General features: G+C 40.6%; 1 protein-coding gene across 1 annotated transcript in view; it reads left to right on the forward strand.

The window, feature by feature from the left end:
* The window catches only part of pcgf3 (polycomb group ring finger 3), a 57,419-nt gene that overhangs the window by 11,311 nt on the left and 23,287 nt on the right, over nt 1–22,821 (forward strand). The window contains exons 2-3 of the mRNA XM_023393579.2: nt 14,162–14,271; nt 19,731–19,848. Coding sequence (XP_023249347.1) covers nt 14,257–14,271; nt 19,731–19,848 — 133 coding nt within the window. The 5' untranslated portion in view covers nt 14,162–14,256. The remainder of the gene's footprint in view (nt 1–14,161; nt 14,272–19,730; nt 19,849–22,821) is intronic.

Consider the following 22,821-nt stretch of genomic DNA (forward strand, 5'->3'; position numbering starts at 1 on the left):
AAAAAAACAAAAAAAAACAAAAAACCCAGCACCATTTGGCCCGGCTGCTGGTGGTCCCGAGGATGATTATCTTGGATGGAGAAGAGCTGCTTTGCATCTTGACAACATGTAGCCAGGATTACGTTGTTCCACCAAAGCCTGGCTTTACTGCTGCAAATTGAAAGCAGAGCGGAAATATTTGACATTTCTTTGAGGAAACGACGGATGCGTTCAATCTTCTGACCACCCCTTTTTATTTAATCCACTCATGACAAACAGCTGTCTAGAGGTCGATGGTGTTGTTGACTGAGGTTCATTTGTAATTCGAGCTGCTTGTTAGTTAGCTATCTGCTACGCCGTGATAAATACTGGATTGTAAGACAGGAACTTCATAATCATCTTTTTCTATACTGCATCTTAATGATTACTTGCAAAGTGCAGTGTTATCTGACGGCCTTCATGTCTGTGATAATGAGTGTTCTTGGGTGTCATAAAGCCTTTTATCATCTTGTATTTCGTAGAACAGCTGTAGTGTCTTGAGAGCTTTATTTAATAATTTGACAGTTGAAGAAATTTTTAGTTTCTGTGAACAGAATAATTTGAGCTTTTGCAGCTGCGTTGCTTGTTATCCCCTTGTCTGTCCTCACTACGGGAGCTGCAGTCAGCACCGCTCATTACTTGTATTTAATGACTTAATTAAAGTTGACTGTTTATTGCTATCAGTTGTCTGTTTAGTGGATTGCATGCACGCCAAATTGACCACTGAGTAATAATGATTCTTAAGGCTTAATGGTGAAGTTGTCATGCAAACCCCGACAACGTTCGGACGTGATGTTTTCTACTTCTCACAGACAGAAAGTGAGAACGGCACGTATCAGATTTGAATCAGCCTTAAACCACCGGAGAAGAAGTCGGTTAAGTTCATGAGATGTTATCAGTGTTTGCAGTTTGGGTTTACTGCAGCTAATAGGTGTGGTTGATTAAGGGCCCCAGCCGTTATCATTAACACATCTGTGAAGTCACATGATCAAGACGCTGACCTTTGGAAACATCCTCAATAATCCTTCATATTGTCTTTTTACTCCTTGATGTGAAGTAGTTTAGATGCAGCTTGTAGCAGGTTCACAGGAGCTGTCTCATCGGCTGTGTAAACACCCGGCGTGTAGCACATCGTTCCACAGCCCGGTCCCTGTGGGATGTGATGCATTTTATGTTTCCACTGACAATACTTGTTCGTTTGGAATAAAGTGAAGGGGATTTATGTGCAGTGGAGGCACAAACTCAACCTGTGGAAAACTGAAAGAGAAGAGTTGAACTAATCGCAGTTAAATTGACAGGTGGAGTCTTTAAAGGGCACAGTACAGACTAGGGTTGGACAATCTTATTCTCTCTCGCTCTCTCTCTCTCTCGTTCTCTCTTTCTCGTTGAGTTCCCATTTCACTTCCCCTGTTAGGACCAAAAGTGATAGTTAAAACCATGCTAAGCCGAAAAGTGTCAGTGTTGCAAGCATTGGTTATATGTGTTGGGATGGTGGCGTGAAACTATGACGGGGCAACATTTTAATATTAATTTAATATTACTACTAATAATAATGAATACATTAATTAAATATCGTCTTCATATTGGCAAAGGCATAAGCTATCAGTGATCGCTCTGACTGCAGTTTACCGTCTAGCGGCAAAACCCGAGCAACACGCTTTAGAGACAGTAGTGAAATGTTATCACCTTATGAAGTTGTTGCAGTGTAAATGTGTTTGCAAACATTTGCCTACACATGTAAGAGATGGAGTAACCGTAGCATTCATTTCACTCTCCATTTGTTCTGGTGTCTGGCTCTATAACTGTTTCATGCCTCACTGTATTTAGAATTTTGACTGTCTGCAGTAAAGTGCAGGTCAGGTAGTTTACAGTTGGTTAATTGGAGCTATTTAATTGATTAGTGCAGCTTCAACTACCAACGATATTAAAAGATTTATTAATGACGAACAAACATGTGGAGGTTGTACAGTTAAAACATAAACCCAACTGAAAAGGTAATGTAGTTGGTAAACAAAAATTAAATTATTGAAGTTTAGTTAATTAAGCTGGTATAAAACAATATAATTACCAGCACTCAATATATTTTCTAGCAGACAGGGAAAGAGAGGGAGAGGTAGAGAGTGGCCAGCATGTTTCAACAGATTTCTTCAGAGCCTCTGTTCCTTATTTGAAGCTTTATCTCTTTTGTCTTTGTGCTATCAGGGTGGCCAGTGTGCCCTGAGCCTCTGGGTGTTAAGACTGTTTACTCTTTGATATCGTCTGCTTACGTAAGGCTCTGCTGGCGTCTCTTTCTGCGCAGCAGGACCACCGCACGCTCCGTTATAGCGCCCGCCTTTGATAGTTGGGAATGAGCTGCCCAACAAACCCATTTGGCCATGCTAATGGCACATGCCATTTAGTGGAAACATTTATCCAAAGCTCCTTGCAGTGTCATGAGTGTATGCGTACGAGTGGCTCCGATGGGAATCCCTAACCCTTTTAGCATGAACGCTGTCTCCTGCCCGTGGAGCCAGTAAACTACTAACCCACATAGTGTCACTGCTGTAATTTACCCAGCTTCCCCTACAGGATCAATTTGGCTCATCCCTTTTGGAGCCGCACATGACTACAAAAGATGTTGGAGATAAAAACCACCACCAGTCCGCACAGTTTTATCTCCACACTTGGGAAATACACACAGCTCCTTGTAAATCTTTCGCAAACGCGTCTCATCCTACTTCAAGCAGCACAACATGTTTAAACACGGAGATAAGCATTCTGAATGGGCTTTAAACAGGTTGTTTTTCCACTGTCTAATCTCTGGATGTATCTGATTTTTTTTGTTGTTTTTTGTTTTTTCGGAAATCATGTTGGATCCTAAAAGTCAGTAAACAGGAGCTCTACATTCTGCTATTGATTCTTCTAATCAATAACAGGATTATTCTGACCTTCATAGAAAGATGCTCAACCAGACAGCTGAAACCAGAGGAGGCCTGCGTCACCGCTGCGACCTTGTGCTTCTGGCATGGACACACAGGTTGATAAAGAAGAGACTGAGTCGTGACGTATTGGTTTGAGATTTTATTAAATAACATAACAAACCCGTTTGGGTGGATCGGGGAAACACAGGCCGAAGGACGTGGTCAAACTTGTGTGTGTGTGGATCAACATTAAGAGGAGTTCTGTAACTCTGCTCCTGGCCTGAGTTTAACACAGTTATGTCTGCTCACATCAAAATGCCTCAACTGAAAAGGAATGATTAGGAAGAAACACCTAACAAATTAGCGGTATCTATAGACTTAACAATAAAAAGTAATGTCGTCTTTCAGATATAAACTCAGTGATCACACAGATGTCGACTGTGGAGAGCTAGTGGCTGCACAACTTAGCATGAACGCTTAAGGTGACTGAGAAAAGGAAAAAAAGCAAGTCCTGACATTCCTGTTCAGCACTGTGCTGTAATCCCGGTGCAGGCTTTGCAAATGATTTTGTGTGATCCAGGTTGTGTAATTTTCTCATATCCAGGGCTGAAATTGTGCTGCAATGAACAATCCCCGTTTTTAATGAATAAAGTTTCGCCTATGAAATCTCAGAAAATAGTGAAAGTGTTCTAACTGCTTGTCTGAAACCCAGTGAGATATTTAGTTAAAGAACACAGAGCAAAGAAAAGCAGAAGTGGAGGAACTCTTTGGAAAGCTCACGGTAGATTCCTATTCACCGCGTCACGATTTGATTCAGTATCGATTCTTAGTTCATTAACAAGGAAAGAGGGGGTGGGGGGGGACTATATTTTGGCTCTTTGTACAGAGCACTGTGGGACAAACCACTGACTTGAGATGCAAGTTAAACATAACTCAGCTAACTGCTCTTGATCAGTAACTAAAAGGAGAAGCAGAGGAAGGTGTCAGAGTTTTTTTTTTATTTGAACTGCATTAACTTACTGTGTTGTATGAAAAATAATGAAATGAAACAGACTATGGACGAGTTACTTTCTCTGCCTCACCGCAGCTGGTTGGAGTTTCCAGTCCGCTAACATTTGTATGCAGGTCGGTTCACCTTTGTCTTAAAAAGCTAATTATTTAGTCATGTCATCCAAAATGCAGCATGTTTTGGTGCGGCACTGATCCATCAATATAATGTTTATTAACTTGTTATGTGAAAAATGCATTTTGGGCATTTGTGAATCGATTCAGAGCATTTATCTTAACCAACTAATCTTTTTAGTAACTTTTTATCTAAATAATTGCTGATAATTTTTCTGTCGGTTGAATCATTGAAGCTCTAGTGACTTTAGATTAATAATTATTCCTGTTGGAATCAAACCTGTTGAACTTCACCCATCCTGTTGTATTAAAGATTAATCCTCGTCTCCACTCTTGTGTTGTCAGAGTCTGACAACAGTCCACATTTGTTCTGTTGGGGAGCTCAGCTCTTTTGTTCCCTGATGAACCAACATGAAAAAAAAAATGTTTATGTACAGCTGGTTCCAACCACTGTCTGTTTCTTCAGATTGATTTTCACATCTGAAATTTTACCTGGAAAAGTGGAGTAAAGTTTTTCGTCTGGTGGTTTAACTTTGTATCTTGTCAGTGTGATCAGACGTGGGAATCTTGGCTCCTCTTGCTCGCTGCCTCTGGGAGAGACTTGCTGACACGGAGAAGTACTCCATGTACTGTCTTCAGTATCTTCCTCCTCACTGCTGCTCACTCTCAAACACTTTTAGCTCCGAGTCACAAAGAAGAAAAACATCTTTAGCCTTGACTACCAGCTCTGTATCATACAGCGCACGACTGCGTCAGGAGAACATTTTGTCACATCTGTCGACCTCCTCCGGTACGCGATGTTTAATCCGTCACTCTTCAGTTGAATTTACACCTCAAATTTGAATGTAAAAATGCTCTAAGTTTCTGCTTTGGGCCCTGTTCTCTGTGTTTTTGTCTGACCTGTGAGGCGTATTACACATTAGCTTCACTAACTCCACTGCTGGCCCTCACAACCTAAACTCAAAGCTCAATTATTCAAGTGTTGCTGCTTCTTGGCAGCGCGCGCGGCCTCCTGGCCTGCTGCAGTCTGCTTCTCTTTGGATCGCGTCTATTGTCTGACTGATTTCCCCAGGCACCGAGTCCTGGCAGGAGGATTGAGGGCCATCAAAGAGAATTAAGAGGAGACAATAACTGTGTGTGTGACGGTGGATGTGTGGACGCTTTTGTGCGAACTTGGACAAGAAGCGCATTTCCATTTTTTTTGTGTACTTTGTGTGCATTTTTTTGTTATGAGTCTAAGCGTGTGTGGCCTGCAAGTGTGTGTGTCTGTGTGTGTGTCTGTGTGTGTGTCTGTGTGTGTGTCTGTCTGTGTGTGTGTGTGTGTGTGTGTGTGTGTGTGTGTGTGTGTGTGTGTTTTGAAGTGAAGCCAAAGCCTCCACAACAAGCAGAGGCCTCTCCTCCTGGCTCCGTCCACTGGTGCAGGCCTTCAGTGTCCGTCGCTCCAGCTGGCAGCCAACTTATACGGAGGCCAAACACTCCAATACCCACAGGCAGGCCAACAGGGGCTCTCTTTGTGATGTGTGTGTGTGTGTGTGTGTGTGTGTGTGTGTGTGTGTGTGTGTGTGTGTGTGTGTGTGTGTGTGTGTGTGTGTGTGTGTGTGTGTGTGTGTGTGTGTGTGTGTGCCTGTGCGTGTACTTATCAGCTACTGAGACAGTTGTTCAGCTCATGATTGACTGCAAATGTTGTTAATCTTCAGACTTGGCTGAATCCTCAGGACGTGTATCAGTGTGTTTGCTTTGGTGAAGGCATCAATTACATTATATTACTGGCTTTAAGTCGGTGAGTGCAGGGGAGGCTGCTGTGTGGCAGTAGCAATGTCTTGTCACTACACCACATTTTACAATCCGAATCAATGGTCTAAGGATGGAGTGAGTCGTTTGATTGAGGATTAGTGATTTGGCTGCATAAAGAAAGATGTCAGTCAGTTTTTTAAGCCTGTAAATTCACTTTTTTGCAGGTGAGCCGTTAGGGATGCAATGGTATTTAAATTTTCCCACTGGATAGTAAACTCAGGACAACACCAGTGTTACACGTGTCGGCTCAACATCTGTAGATTAGAAGTGTTGCCTCCAGATGTTGCCACCTTTTTTATCAGACAGTTTGCAGATTGACTCATCAAAGCTTTAAGGTTTCCTTTCAGCTCTGGGTTTAAATCTGAAACATTGCCAAATAGGTGCTTCTGCTTCCTTCTTTGACATCAAATTCACCATTTTGTTCAGCTCTCCTCTCACCACGTGGTTCGACTCCCACACATAGACTTTACTTGGCCCAGGGATATTAATGACCAAAGTGTATTTGGTGATGCATTTTATCATTTTTTATTTATTTTATCTGTCTGAGAGAACATTGCTCTATCCCTCATGTACCTGTTAAGTCGCCATCATAGTCTAATTTGTCTGAAAATGAAAGTAAAATATTTTTGTACTTACAATGACATAAAAGATCTTTTGTGTTTCGTGCAGTGTGCAGTGGATCGGGTCACTCAGCCTTCTCCTCACCCTGTTTTCTCTCACACACATTGATAACGGACCCGAGAAATCCTGTCGCACTGGTGGCCCGGCGGGTCATGGAAAAAAAATCCATTAAGTTTTTGCCATCCCGGTCTGTCTGTCTGAGTGTGCACTGTGCACGTGGCAGGACTGGGACCGCGATCACCAGCCAATCACAATATATAACCGGACGCTTTGAGTTTATATCTGTAACGTCTGACTAAGTATTGAAAACTACTTGTTTACAAATTAGTTTTTTTTCCACATCTGAGACATGAAAATGAACCAAATGGGTTTTATGTTTATTGAAAACAAATGCAAAAAGACAGCGGTGCTGGTGAGTGAGTTATGTAATTGGTGTGTACACCGTGTAACCAGTAACACTGACTACCACAGCAGCCTTATTAACCATCCAGAATTCGAGGGCTGTGTCCGTGTTTCTAACATGATTTGACAAAGTGTATTTAGCTCCACAACCTGACAATAAAAATGATTCAGATAAATTAGTGGCGATCTGATTAGCTTGTGATTCAACTCTGAGTCAATACTATTTGATTCAGGTTTAAATTAAACTGATTTTCTATTTTTTATTGCCTCAGAATGAAGGTAACTAAGTTTAGAAAATCAGTATCAGGTCTTAAAAGTTAACATCGGTACACAGAGCCGTGTGCAGGATTGCTTCTACTTCTTTCTGCACATTAATTGCGGGTCTTTCCTACTTATTAAAGGAAGCTGACATTTACAACAAACCAATAGCCACTGCTGCTAAATCTCTGTCTGTGTCTCCCAGCTGCCACCGGCTCTGGCAGGTACACTGCAGTTGGTTCAGACTTCCTGCGCTGCCACAAAAAGTGATGAAATGCCGAACGAGGGCTGTCAGTTCTGGTATTTCCCAGTGTCTCTGGCGTGTTGACAAGAAATTCGTTTCTGTTCCTGTTTCTCAAGGATTCTGGAGTTGTGTTTGTTGGCTTGAGCTGTTGCTTTGGGTCTCCTTGTGATTGTGGCCACAAAGAGGTTTTTACAACAATCAGTGCACAGGATACAGTTTGTCCAGCACTGAAATGCTGCCAACTGGATATTGTGCTCTGAATTTTACTTTCTGGACACAATTCAGTTCATAAAATAGCTTATTTTTCTTCATATAGTGATAAATATTTTTTTTAAAAAGAGATCTTAAATTTGCTGATATCCTGTTGTAGCATTATTTTTTTTTTTTCCCCAATTCACCATTTTCTCACAGTTAATATAAATTTATGCAGCTTTTTTACCACATGAAATAATAGCAGTAAATGTGTTCTTGTGGAGTATAAATTTGTGCTACTTGGCAGGGTGTAACCGGGAACATACTGGTGAGAAAGGTCATGTGATACACTCCCTCTCCTCTCAGAGGTCACGAACGCTGACAAACCTTTCAACCCGAGAGAAAGTCAGAGCATTTAAACCGTCACGTTTCACCTGCGCTGCTGTTTCTGCCTTTCAAAGAGGCAGCTGGACCAGAAACCAGATCAGTCCTCAAACTGTTTAAATTTAGCAGTAGCATTTAGCTCATGCTTCTACCCAGAGTGACGAGTTCAACAGGTGTGGGCGGGAGCCACAATTTTGCTGTGTAATTGTGTAAAATTAATTTTAAGTGGATTTAAAACATGCATTTTGATATGAATTGGCTCTGGTTAAACTAATTGTTGTGAATCACTCCCAGTGTTTTGTCAGTGTAGCACCAGTAATGTCATTTATCTGTTTTTTAGCCTGTTGTGACCATTTGTAAAGGAATGCTGGGAGTTATATTAGATCTAAAGAGAGAAACATGGATTTCATTAAACTGTTTTTAATTATATTTCAGCTCAGCCACTTACAGTAGTTAAGAAAAACCCCTCTGTCTTTACAGTTTCCTCAGGATCTTCACTCAGGCCATTGTCCAGTATCATCCAGCTGTGTAACATCACTTACTGCAGGCTGTAATATTATTCTGTCATGGCTGTCACATGACTGTCTCTCATAGCCATGCATAACCATTTAGCATCTTGTCTCATGTGAAATCACTCCCTCTTTATTTCTATCACAGAAACATCATTTGCAGCCGTGCTGCTGATATTTTCTTGCATGTAGACGACGACTGCAACGTCAGCTTCATTGTTCACACACTTTGTGTGTAACTGGGGGAGTGAAAACTATACAATCCAAAACTGATGCTGACCTTAATTTCTGATGCTGACCCACTCATGCGTGTGCTGAACTGTATCTTGTGGAGGCGTAGTGTTAATTTGATGTGCACAAACAACACTCAAAGGAAGGAACTTGAATTAGCTAAAGCGCGCATGTGAACATGTTTAAAAGCAGGTGACTTAATAAAACCACTAAATTTTATATGCAGATTTCCAACAGAAGGCCTTGAAGCTCTTTGGTGTGACAGTCTGTAAACATCTTTTTTCTCTTTGGTAACATTTTCATGATTGAATGAATAAACATCCTCAAACAGATCAGATCAGGTAGCCTCATAGGCCAATTTATATTTTCATCTACTCTGATGAAATCTCATAAACCTGCACCTCCTCCTGAACAGGCGGCATAAATCAGGCTGAAGCATTTGGCCGATTGGTGACAAGTTTGTTTGCATGTCATATTACCACAGTCTCACTGTGGACATAGTGTCTGAGCAGCAACAGAGACATTTTTCCTTCTTGGATTTGTCTAATGAGAAGGAATGTGATTTTGAAACAAAAAAAAACATATATTGTGACTCCCTTTGGGGGGGGGGGTTCTGAGCTCCAGGTTGGGAACCACAGGGTTAGAGGATGAGTAAGCTACAACCTCTGCAGCAGGGAGTGATGAGATATCTCAGATATCCAGCAAACATGTCACCATGAGAACTTCTCTTTAAGCCTCAATAAATGGCATCAAGCCATATGTTGGACGTTGAGATCATTTCTAAATATTCATTAACTTAAATCTTCAAGAGCTAGTATCTGAAGTTTCAGAAAGTGTTTTTCCTGGAGCTATTTAAAGAACTACATCATAGGACTCTAAGCATTAACATCACTGTGTGTTTACAGTCACATCCTCTTTACATTTACGTTCCACAGACTTTACATAATGTAACTTGTTGTTTTTCTTGCTGCTTTAATCACCCAAAACATGAACAAATGCACGTCAGCTGCGATGAGATTTCTGCAGTTGTAGAACCTGATTGATAAAACCAGAGCGGCTGGTTTCTGGAGGTGTTGGTGGTGTGAATGTGAATGAGTCTGTCTGTGGGTTTGTGGGAAACCGTTGCCACTCGGCAGATTTCAGTGGGAGGATGATGATCTGCACAGTCTCATGGTGAATCACTACTGCATGACAAAGAGGCCAGCGGAGTGGGAACACATCCACGAATCAGACGCCAGATTTACTTTGATGTGCTGATCTCACTTGATATCTTTCGTTTGGGTCATTTAAGATAATTTCTTAATTATTATTATTGTTATGATGTTTAAATTGTCCCTCTGTGGATGCTTTTTTAAGTTTAAATTCTCTAGCTGCAGCTCGCCATATGTGAGCAGTTGCTGGTTTCCTTCAACTTGTTTAATGTAAATTGAATTTTCTTTGAGTTTAAGACATTTGAAGGCATCAAGTCTTGAGTAAACGTGTAGACATTTTTCACTGCTTTCTGATATTGTATAGACAAAATGAGCCCAAAAAAAAAGAAGATTAATACTTGAATTGATAATGACAGTAATCATTAATTGCAGCCCTAATGTGTTTCTGTAAATGTTTCAATATAGTCTCAATTTTGAGCTTTAATCACAACATTTGATCATCTTTAACCTGATTAAAATTGTTGTACTCGTCTCTATTGAAATACATATTTCAGTATCAGTGAAAAAATCACAAACTGGAGCTGTGGTAAAAATGTGTCTGCTCTGCTGCAACCAAGATTAATATCTGACGTCCTGCTGAAGTTTATGTGTAGAGTCATTAAACAGGGCAGAGAAAGCAGAAGAGAGGCAGAGCGATAAACAATTCTAGTTTGTCTCCAGGAGGCTGCGGACACTGTGACCTGGTAAACCACAGCAACCACTTTAAACTTAACTATCAGCCAGTGACGTTTACTGACTTGACATGAGCAGATGATAAACCGCTCAGACAGCCAGGAAATTGGGTTGAAATTCGTGCTACATTACGATGGAAACCTGATTACAGTGAGGTTTAACTTGTAGTGAATGTCCTCAGCTGACCTGATACTGATTCTTTACAGTCACTTGCTTGCATCTTTACACAGACAACAGGACGTCCGTAATATCTGACTGACAGCAGGAGTTTTCCAGTGTGATGGTGAATGCATCCTTCCTTTGATGGCAGATGTCTGAGTAGTCTGCTTTGCTGACTTTTATATCGCTGGTAGCCTCAAATGACCCAGAATGCAGCAGCCTCAGTTAAGAACTGAACTGACCTGAACTGAACTCAAGACAGGGTTTTATCTTTTTATATATACGATGCCTCCAGTCTTCTCCCTCCAGTCATCCAGCAGTGGTTCAGCAGCACAAACACCACTGCTGCAGAGAACAGACGGTGAACAAATATCTGTTGCAAAGAAAACATCTCCAGTCTGTCTGAAGGTAATTTGTCTTTACAAAGTCCTCAAAACCGCAACCATAATTTGCTGAATTATTACGCATGTGGCACTAGACGTGGGCCGAAATTCGATAATATTGAATATTGCAATATTTCCCACCATGTGCGAGTCCGACCCTCATTTCACTACTTTGCTTACTCCACTTATGTGACAAATGAAACTTCAGCTGCATCGCTTATACCTGAAACATAAAGTACAATAATATAATTATGTATTCACTTCCACTTGAAAATCGCCCAAGCCTGTGTGGCATCTGAAATAAGGTTGAAATCCCAAATGAAGTTCTTCTTCATCTGTTCAAACAAGAGTGTAAAACTGACTGTGTCACGTTTTAATATTTAGTTCATTTAGTCATATGAAATTCACACGGGCTCACAGATACACCACATGGCCTAAAGAGTGTGGACAACAGCTGCAAGAATTAGTCTATTAATCGAGTTGTTTTATCGACAGAAAATTCATTGCCAACTATTTTTTGTGATTCATTGTTTTTTAGATATTTTCCAAGCAAAAATTCCTCTTAAAGCTTCTAAAATCTGAGGATTTGTTGTATTTCTTTCACACTATTTGAAAGTAAACGGAATATTTTTAGGCTTTGGACTGAAAGAAACAACTATTTTTATACATTTAATAAACAATATGATTAATCGAGTTCCATGAAGAAATAATTTTCCATTCGATGTGTAGTAACTGACCTCAACACCCTGAAACACCTTTATAGGACGAGCTGCGAGCCACACCTCATCACTCACCGTCAGCTGGAGCAGAGGAGTGGAGGCTGTTGTAGCAGCAAATTAACGCCCATTTTTTTTTTTGGAATGAGATGCCAAACAGTCACACGTGGGTGTTATGTTCAGGTGTCACGGTATTTCTGGCCATGCAGTGCAGCTCATTAGGAGCGATCTGACTTTCCATCTCATTGTAATTTTAGCCGAACACGACAGATTCGAATTCCTCTAGAGAAAGTGCCTCTGCTCATTTCACCTCGTTTCCATCCCACATTTGCTCTTGTTGACATCTTGAACTTTTCAAGCATAAGTTACAGCTTGAAAGCAGATGTCAACATGTGTTGACAATGGTTTTTTTTGGCCATATCTACAAACCTTTTAACATTTAGTTTTCAGTGCAGACGGTTTGTGCTCTCACACCTGTCTGAGCAAACCAAACAAAAAGAGGAAACGTTCCCGAGTTTAAAACAACTGTTTTGACCACGCTTGGTGCGAGCGAGTGACCTCAGCTCAACCCCGCCGACGCACGAGTATAAACCACTGCATCACAGAGGAGTCACCCGGCGTCATGTGACGATAACATCTGTTTGAAGCTCATCAGTGTGTGACGGCTGCTCTAATAGGCAGCAGTACAGTGTGTGTCCTCAGCAACCCCTGCCACATTTCATCTCTGTCGACTAACTGGGTTAATTTCACGGTCTGATGAGCAGACAGAGGCAGGTTGGCAAACTTAGCGTGGTCACCGGAGACTTTAAAGACTGTGTGTGTGTGTGTGTTTGTGTGTATGTGTTTGGAGGAGGATGAAGCAGTTGTGGGTGTTCGCCTGGCATTCCCTCGCCCATCGTGACTGGAGTGGTCGGACTCCTACAATTAACCAATGACTCACACAAAGTGATGGCACGACTCGTCACTGCTGCCCCGGCTGGGAGGCAGAAATCTGTTGCCCTCTGTGGAGGACAGCCACAACTTTCAGGAACACTTGTGTAACTCGTGTGTCAAAGCGGTGATACATGAGGTCCTCATCTGTTTGTTTTTTCTTGCCCAGGATTCATTGCTGTGGTATTTGGCCTGTCAGTCAAACACTGTGGGTGGTACAGTGAAGTACTGTTTCCTTTGTAGTTTGACTCTCTTTAGGTTACTCACCAAAACCAAACCACATTTAAAGCTTTTATTTTAAGGAATAGTTCAACATTTTGAGAAATACACTTACAGAGAGTTAGATTAGAAGACTGATATCACTTCCTGTTTTTATGGTAAATATTTAGCTGGATTTAGCTAGTTAGCTTAACCCTACCAAAGGATTTTGAAAAGACTCATAAAAGACTAAAGTCTGACACCCTTTCACACCTAAAGAAAAAGTGTTTTTAGTCTATATTCAAGACAGGGGATCTTTTAGGGTCACTGTTTGCAAGACTAGATTCCTTTGAGATTATTTCCCATCATGCACACTTCCTGTTTGGTGCTAGAGGATTGTATTTGCACGAGCCAAGACTAAAAACTTGGGATGATATTAAAAATGTTTGATTTTATCGAGATGACAGGAGCGCACAACACAACTCTTGCAAAGCTCTCATGATTTTATTCCGTCATTGGAAATTTGTCGGTGAAATTGCTTGAAAAGTCGTTTGGTGAAAGGCCAGCATTAGCTTAGCATAATGAGGCTAGCATGGCTCTGTCTAAAGGTACCAAAGTTCAAATACCAGCATCTCTAAAACTCACAAATCATTAAATATCTTGTGTATTTAACTTGTACAAAAAATTTGTGTAAATTATATTTGTGTAAGTGTAAAAATGTTATGGGGGTGTTTTGTGACAGGCTATTTCTTGGCCAGGACTAGCAGCTTCCTGGAGTCTGTGCTGGCTGCCTGGCAAACAGTCAGACACATAATCCCTGTAACACAGCGAATCGTTCGTACAAAGTTGTTTTTCCACTTTGGTTTTGATATGGATCAAACAAACTAGATATAGCATGTTAATTGGTGAGCTCTGGGGGTGCTGGTTGCCAGGTTTTGGGACCAGCTGTTACGACCAAGCAAACCAGTTGCTGTCAGTAGCTTCGTATTTAATGGGCAGACATGAGAATGGGATTAAATCTTTCACCTAACTCTTTGCGAAGAAGCAAATAAATGCGTTCCTGAACTGAATTACTATAAGTTGTCAGCATTTGTAATATCCACTGTATGTACGGGGCTTTATTTAGGTTTTGAGGGCAGCCATTGTTGCCTGCTTTCTGACCTCGCTGCCACTAAATTACAACGCAGGTTACTAACTCTCCCCTCTCTCCTCTTTAGGCTCCAATGAGCGGCTCTTCATGATGAGGAGCTAACGCTGTCGGCCGCACAACCGCAGGAAGAGACGTGGCTGCTGCACCATCCACAGTCGACGCATGGCGGTATTAGGGGTAAGAACCACCCACAGAGTTCCTGTTGGTGCTTTCACAGCCTCAAAAACAAAAGGAAAATGAGTTACCGACACTTTGAGCCATTTAATGGACATGGGTCAATAACTGTGTTTTGTTTCTCTCTGGTGCTGACTGTCGGGCTTGGCTGGTAGACATGGTCTTGGGGTAAACTTCAGTAAAGAATTTCCTGTTTATCATTACGTGGATCCCAAATATTGATGCTGTAGCATAGCAGTGTGTTACTTAAGAATCATAATTGAGTTAATAAGAGAGAAACAAAAGTTTGAATTTAGCTTGATAAATACTGATTATGGAAGCTGAAACTACACCACTCCAATGTCCAGAGCTTTTCAATTTAAAAACTTGCACGATCCTCTGGGAGTTAAGAAAACATTTTATAAAAAAGTATTAAATATTTGCATATCGTCCATCTACAAAGATAAAGATTATAACATCTGCATTCATCAGGTGTCTTTATCTTCGTTGTATCTACCTCAGTGTCCAGTTTTAGCAATCAGTGTGGTTTTTCAGAACCCGTTGGAGCCTCGAAATGATGGATGTTGGCGTCTCGGTGTCTTATTCACCGGACACAACCATCCATTATCTGAACTGTTAGCCGGGTGTAATTTCACATCTGATCATTTGGCTGCGAGACAGTGGTCAGTTACTATGTGTTCACTCCACTGGAAACCTGGGTTATGTATCGTCTCTGTGGGGAACACGTGTATAATAATCGCATCTTATTATTAAATGAGCTAAACTGAAACATTAAAATTGACCTCAGAGTCTTTTGTGTCAAAGCTGCTCTGAAATCCAGAGAAAACAAACTAGTTAAAGAAGAGTTGATTTGACGGATGGTGGAGACGGAGACAGTCACTTCTAGAGAAGGACGGGTAGAAATAAAACACCAATAAATTTAATGAATGGTCTGATAAACATATCTTTGGAGTCCTGGAGTCAGACCACGGCCGGAGCCAGGCAGCCGAGCCGTCTCCTCGGGGTGTCTGAGCCGATACTTAAAGTTCACCTCCACCGTCATCAAAAGAAAAGTTCTTTTTAAAAACACAGCTCAGACGTTCTTATTGAGTTTTTAAAGTTGTCCCTGCCAGAGATGAACAGAAAGGCCATAAACAACAGTCTGGTGTCGGGTTATGAGGGTGATGCTTTTTAAAGCGTGACATTTTTGGACATCTGTGACCTTTAATACTCACTGATTTCATCCAGTCACCTGAGATCTTTAGGCACAGCCAGCAGCTCCATGAGGACTGACTGTTACCTCTAAATCAGTTTGTTCCTCCACTGGTTCCTCAAAAGATTTTAGTACTTTCTCCTTTTATGTATTTTTTTATCTTGTATATAAAAATATTTGTGTAAAAATGATGATGACATTCTTTGTGCGTCTCTTCTCAGTCAGTCAGACCAATCACACGGATCCATAATGCAAGAATTTGTGGAGTGGATTTAAATACATCCAAAAAACGGAAGTCATCATAATCTCACCCAAGCACATGAACAGTCATTCATGACATACAGTACACAACAAACCTGTGTAATGTGCAATATCAGTAAAATGTTAAATGATTCATATCACATTTGTATTATTAAAAATAAACAGCTTAGATAAACCACACTGAGAAACTGAGCACACTTGTGATTTCCAGTTAATGCCAATTCCATGAACAAGGAACAGAAATAACCCATGACCCACCACGGCTTTCTCAGTTTTGGTTTTGCCTAATGCAACATGGCTCCACATGGTGAGGAACTGCCTTAGTAAAGCAGAGTGTGAGACTTGATGAAGACGGAGAGGGGACGAGAGCATCAGTGAGCCACTGAGCATGAGCTGAGACACAGCTGCAGCAGCGGTTAGGACGTATAAGAAGAGTCATACGGTCAAAGTGACGCCGCGCTCGATTCACTATTGACACAATCTCGCATTGAAAAACACAGTTAACTGCTTATGACTTGACACAAGTCCTTGAATTTTAATTGAAAGACTAGGGGAGACTGCTGGACTTCTGCTACCACCCAGGGGTGCCCCGTTTCATTTAAGTGCTATGTGGGCACAAGAAGAGCTGCAACGAGATCGACAGAAAATTAACCTGTAACTATTTTGATAATTAATTAATGGTTTCAGTCATTTTTTTAAAACAAAATTTCACAATTAATTTCACTATTCTCATAGACTTGATGATTAATTTAGAATATATTTGGCAGCGTAATCAATAATGAAAATATACTTTAGTTGCAGCCCTTGGCACAAGTCTTCCTCATGTCAGTTTATAATGCGATTTAGTGGTGAATACAAAAGTAATTTGCAATTAAGTCTTACCTGTCAGTTAATTATGAGCAATAACAAGCTCACATTTATCATACAAACAGAAACCAGTTGCCTCGAGGTAAACCTGGAGTCGCCCGGGCTCCTGAGGGTTTGGGGCCCCCGGTCATTGTTTTCAGTGTCACTTGAACGATTCCTCTCTTGTTGATTTGTGTTTTCAGTCAGTGTCTCCTGTTAATGCACCTGTGTCTGAGCCTGTTATTTGTATGATGAACTTATTTTTCAATGAATCGTTTCATCTTTAAAATAACCAGAAAACATTAAAAAGAATTACAGTTATGATTTCCCACTGACCAAAGTGACATCTTCAGCTTCTTCTTCCAAAACCTAAAGCTGTTCAGTTTACTGTCATGTGTGACAAAGAAAAGCATCAAATCCTCACATTTGTTAAGTTTGAAACAACAAATATTTTAAATTTTCGCCAAAAAAGTGACTCACATTATTATTTGATTATCAAAATAGTTGCATTCTGTGTTGATCCACTAATTGATTAATCGTTGCAGCTCTAGTGTATGAGTTTGTCAAGTTGTAGGTGTTAGAGTGTGTACAGTATGAATTAATTGGTATTAATCTGTGACCTGTAGAACATCAACAGTGGACTGGGAGGAAACCGAGTTAACAGAATCAGCACATTTGGTTGTAACCTCACAGAGTCTCCGCCTCCTGTTGACAGACCTTCCGCACATGGGCTGAGTTTCTGTGTTTGCTCAGCTCGGTGAGAACTGAGTGGACTCCCGCTGACTTGAAATCACAGTTAGTCATTCACTTACTCAACACGCTTTAGCTTCTGTAAAGCAAATCACCGCTTTCAGCATCACGCGCCTCTTTCAAAGCATGAATCACCAGCCGAGCTGCCTGCCGCAGCCTGTTCTCCACGCTCGTCAGACTGTGATGGAGCAGGTATGCGTTCAGCTCAGGACTCATTGTATCACAGCTCACGGTCTCCACCTGTGGTTTGAAATTGGCAATGAGGCGTCACTGCAGACAGTAAATGACTACTACCTGCCTTCTATCAGTGATTTTGTCTCGGGTAAGAGTCAGAATAGAGAGCAGAGCCGTGATGAAGCGGCAGCATCAAACAGTCCACCAGTGCTGCAGTATAGACTCTTAAAAGTTTTCTTCAAAGAGGCTCAGAAGCAGAGGGTGAAGACACCGGAGATGCAGCAGCTGTGTTTGGCATAAAAGCAGGAGTGAAAGCTAAGTAGCTCCCTGAGCGCAATGAGAAGGGGCGTAGGAAACAATGAAGCTGCGCTGGCTGACATTAAACACTGCAGTAATATTCCTTGTTGTGATTATGAGTATATTACTGCTGCTGGCAGGATCGTACCTGCTGTGGCTTTTGTTTAATGGCGATATTGCCTGCGGTCTGACATATATATATATATATATATATATATATGTTTAGAGGTGAAGTGACTTGTTAAACTGGTTTATAATGTCCAGTGTGTTTGATTAACCTTCATATAATTGAGGATATATCTTATATTTGGTTGTGACAGTCTGTGCCTGATGCACTCACATGGGGCTGCAGGTAACGACTATAGTAATAATCAGTTAATCTGCAGTTTATTTTGGGTTCTATATTAAGGACAGGATGACGTCAGGACCCTCTGTAACTTTGTGATGTCACGACAAAGCCATCACCTTTCTTAGCCATGCCACAAGCCCCGCCCACCTGGACCCACCATCTAACCTTGCAGGATTTGTATTCTCTGAGTGTTTACCTGAAATCTGCTAAATTTTTAATCAGAAAACAGGTCCGACCTGTTGTTACTAGAGACCCAGAGAGAAGCCTGAGAGAGGAGATGTAAAACTACACTGAGAGGGTTTTTGGTTCTTAAAACCACAAATATATCTTCTTATGGATCAACACTTCAAATAAAACACAGGAGAAGTGGAAAATATGGAGCTTTAAAATGTAAGAAAATAGTGACAAAATGTCCATCGCAGTTTCTCAGTCTTTGTCAGACAAACGTAAATATCTGTTTACAGTGGCAAAAAAGAGAAAATCTGCGAACGTAAGAGGCTGGAACATGAGAATATTTGACAAATTACTGAAACGATAAATCAATCATCATAATAGATGTCTAGTCCACAGGTCACTTAGTAGGTGGACCGCAGTCCAGACCCTGACCAAGACATATAAGCCGTAAATTATTGAGAGTTTAGTCTCGTCGTAGAGACAACGTAAGAGAAAAAAGTGGGGAAAGAAAAAGAAAAGATAGTTTTAAAGTTGTTCAGTTGTTAAGATGTGAGATGATTTGGTTGACTGTTGTTCAACTGCTGGAGTTGACCATGAGGAATGAAAATGGAAAGACAAGCTTTTACTCAAACAATTTATTGTCTCCCCGACCAAAGTTTTAGCTTTAGGAAATTTTGGACCTCTTTGAGTTTTAATTGAATACCCCTGATGAAATGCGGCTATATTAAGTTAAGCTATAATTAAAAACCATTAAAGATTTTAAAATTTGTTTTTTTTACCGCGACATGTTGCAACCTGCTCACTACGTTTTCAGAAATGGTTTTGACCTCCTTTATTTTCACATCTGTGACATTACGTAACGTACAGTTTAGTCTTTTGGCTGTAATTGTAGAGCAGTGAGCGAACAGGAAGTGGTGCATTGTGATGTCTGCACACTTCAGTGGGACAATTAAGCCACTGCGAAGTTTAGACCTGCAGCCTTCTGGTGACGCGGTTACAACTCTACCTTCATGTCAGTCTCCCAGTCAAACAGTGAACCTGTGACCTTCCTTTAAAATAACGTCAAAAAAGAAACAATATAAGTTGTAGCTGAACAATAATTTTATAAAGAGGGAGAAATGTGGCACCTTCTTAGTGTTTGCATATAAATAAAGGCAAATAACAGAATAGTTTATGGTCTTTTGGATTCTTTTTATATCTATTTAATATCCACAAAAAAAATGTAGAAGCTTTTGCAAAAGAAACTATTATTAGTTGTTATATGTTATTATGAGGACATCATTCATATTTTCATGTGTAAATACTTTGAATTGAATTCCAATATCTGAGTCTGCTCAGATTGTTTTAACACGGCCTGTATATTACTCTGCTTCTACTTGTCTTACTGTTTTTTTTTCTTCTTCTTCTTTTTCCCCTCAGAACCCCGACATGCTGACGAGGAAGATAAAGCTGTGTCACATCAACGCCCACATCACATGTCGTCTGTGTGAGGGCTACCTGATCGACGCCACCACCGTCACAGAGTGCTTACACACCTGTAGGTCCCAGCCAGCCTTTGTTGCAAATTTTCTTGTTTCTCATCAGTTTTCTTGTTTATTCGGCGCACACTTGGCTGCATTTGTCTCCCAGGGTTATCTCGGCTCAGGAGGTGTTGCCTCCAGGATTTATCCTCAATGGGAAGAATCCTGGAGGCAGAGCGATTCCTCTGTGATCCGTGCAGCTCTGTTCCTAGCTGCTCTTTGACTTAAAGCACTGCCTTCAGTCTGTGAAGTCTTCTTCACCACCACATATGAGGGCCTTCATCTGTCTGTAGCTCTGGCTGTATGTGCACTACAGTTGTGTGTGTGTGTGTGTATGTGTGTGTGTGTGTGTGTGTGTGTGTGTGTGTGTGGGTGGGAGTTTTAGACTTTTCAACCTAGAACTTGATGTTTCTTTCCTTTTCTATTTCTGTACAGCAAAGTCTCCCCCATAACTTCATTATAAAGTTCTCTCTCAGGTGAACAAACAGTCACTGATATTTAATCTGCACTTTCAGTATCTGTCAGATGAAGGTGCTTCATCATTAGCTGGGTCTTTTCAGTGAAGTAGAATAATACATTGCTGAATTACAATGGCTGTAATTTCTGTAGCCTAAAAGCTGATTGCATGAAGAATCTTTAGAGTTAAAAATACACAGTCTTTTCTTTAGTAGAAGAAGAATTTCATGAAATCTGTTGAAATCACCCGAAACAGAGTAAAAATCTTATTAAAGAAGTGTTTTTATTATGCAAAACCATCTCATCCTAAGTCAAGTTTAATCCCTCCTTGTTGTTGATGTTCAGTTAAGATTTATTCAGTGTAATTACAACATTTTCTGCACGTATGAGTGCAGTCTCAACAAAGTTCACTTGACTAATTGTCTAGGCTGTCAGTTAGTACCATGTAGTTTCAGAGACAAAATGACTCCTGTTCTGTCATTATAACCAATTTACAATATTTACACTGGATGTGGGATTGACTGTTAAGATCCTTACTGTAATTCTTTTCCAAGACGTGCGAGACGTTTGTGCAACTGCCCACATATTCTTTTCTTTCTGGCTGGTTCAACAGAGGACAGGCAGCATGGACTTAAATATTAAATGTTCTTAAATTTTGTAGACAGATTTTAATTGGGTTAAATTCGATTTTTTGACGTTTGTTGCGGCAGTTTAAATCCCATCTCATTGCACTCATTGTTTTCTATTCTGACCTATTCTGAAAACTCCTTTTGTAAGTTATTTTTTTGGCCATTTTATGCCTTTATTAGATAGAACCAGTAGAGAGAGAGAGGAAGTTCAGGGAGAGAGTCGGAGAATGACACGCAGCAAATGGTTCGGCTGGCTTTTTTCTTTCTTTTTGTTTTTTTATTTAAAATTTTTTTAAATTAAAAGTTACCTATTTTCTTTATAGCTGTGTCCAGATTTAAGAACTTTACTAATTATTTCAGTGAGTAGAGACTCACTGAAAGGCTGTTGTAAATCTGTTGCAGAAATATTTCTGCTCTTACTGCTAACACTGGTAGAGAAGGACAGTAAACCTGCAGTGTAGTAGGCTTGGGAAATAAGTAATATATTATCACAGGGTGATATTGTTGGACAAACTGCCCAATATATTATTGTATTATTGTATTTTATATTTCAGGTGTAATTGATGCTGCCACTAAACAGCAGTTCAAAGTTTTATTTGTCACAGGCCAAGGTGCAAGGCGCAGTAAGCAGAGCAGTGAAACGCCTGCAGGGCAGCTCCGTCTTTAACAGACTGTTCAGGTCGCTGTTTGACATCGGTGACAAGCCGTGTGGAAAACCACCAGATATGATACTCAAATAGAGCTCGTACAGCTGTTGTGGTCGTGTGCTTTATGATGCATGGAAATAGTTTGCACCGACACAGAAATGATAACGCGTTCTGTTCTCTGTGTTAAACGCAGACAGGCTTTGCCCATAAACCATCAGTAATGAAATCGTTTTCATACTGTAAGCAAACAGATCCTACATTCTTCAAAGGGAGAAAGAGAGAAATAAAAATGATTTAACACTGGGCTTCAGTTCAAAAATGAAAACTTATAAACAACACATGGATCTGTTTTCTGAAGCTGTGAGTTATTATTTGAAATATGAACATGATTAACAATTAAAAGTGTTTTTGATGGGTTTGAACAGTTGAATAAACAAGCACTTTGGTTGTGAATTCGGATTAGTGAGCAAGAGATTGAAGGCTGTCCTGCAGTTGGACTCGAGTCGCTCTGTGTTTTGGTTTCTAATTATCCTTAAGTATGAATGAGTATGTTCTTCATACAGCATTTTTCAAAGCAGAAGTTACAAAGCACTTTGCAGGAGGGGGAAAAGACGTAGAGGAAATGAATGAGTTAAGTATGACGGTGAATGAAAAAGAAAAGATTTTGATAATGATTTTTATTTTTCTGTTCCAACAAGCTTTGAAAAGGACGTTACAGTAGTTGAGGTGTGATGTATACATTTTTTCAGTGTTTCTCAGCAGGAAAAAAGGAAGAGGTGAACCAGTCATCCTTCACATGGGATCCAGAATTACCTTTTAGTTTTCTGTTGGATTGACGTTTACACAATTAGATTTGAGTAATTGGTAAATAACAGAATCTGGGCCCACAAACAAGCTGCCAGCTTTTCAAACTGTTACACTACAGAACATGTAGAAATGCAGCTGTGGACCATCTGAGAGCTGCCTGGCACTTTCATTGCTCTTGCGAAATAAGTTTTAGGGCAGAGCTTCCTCTTTGATTCCTCAACCACCCAGCCAGATATTTCCTGTATAACCAACAAGGCCTCATGGTGCCTCAGTCTTTCTGAAAGCATCGTGTGCTCGGTCCGAGATTGATGAGCCTCTATAGACAAAGTATGATGGCGTCTTTTTCACTGCCTGCTGAAGTGAAAAGAAAAGTAGCATGACCTTGAAAATATCTGTTTTGAAATGCCGTGTGTGTGTGTGTGTGTGTGTGTGTGTGTGTGTGTGTGTGTGT

Source organism: Seriola lalandi, unplaced genomic scaffold, assembly GCF_002814215.2.
Source record: "Seriola lalandi dorsalis isolate HSWRI2012SDOR001 ecotype SW California unplaced genomic scaffold, Sedor1 jcf7180002054940, whole genome shotgun sequence".
Classification (NCBI taxonomy): domain Eukaryota; kingdom Metazoa; phylum Chordata; class Actinopteri; order Carangiformes; family Carangidae; genus Seriola; species Seriola lalandi.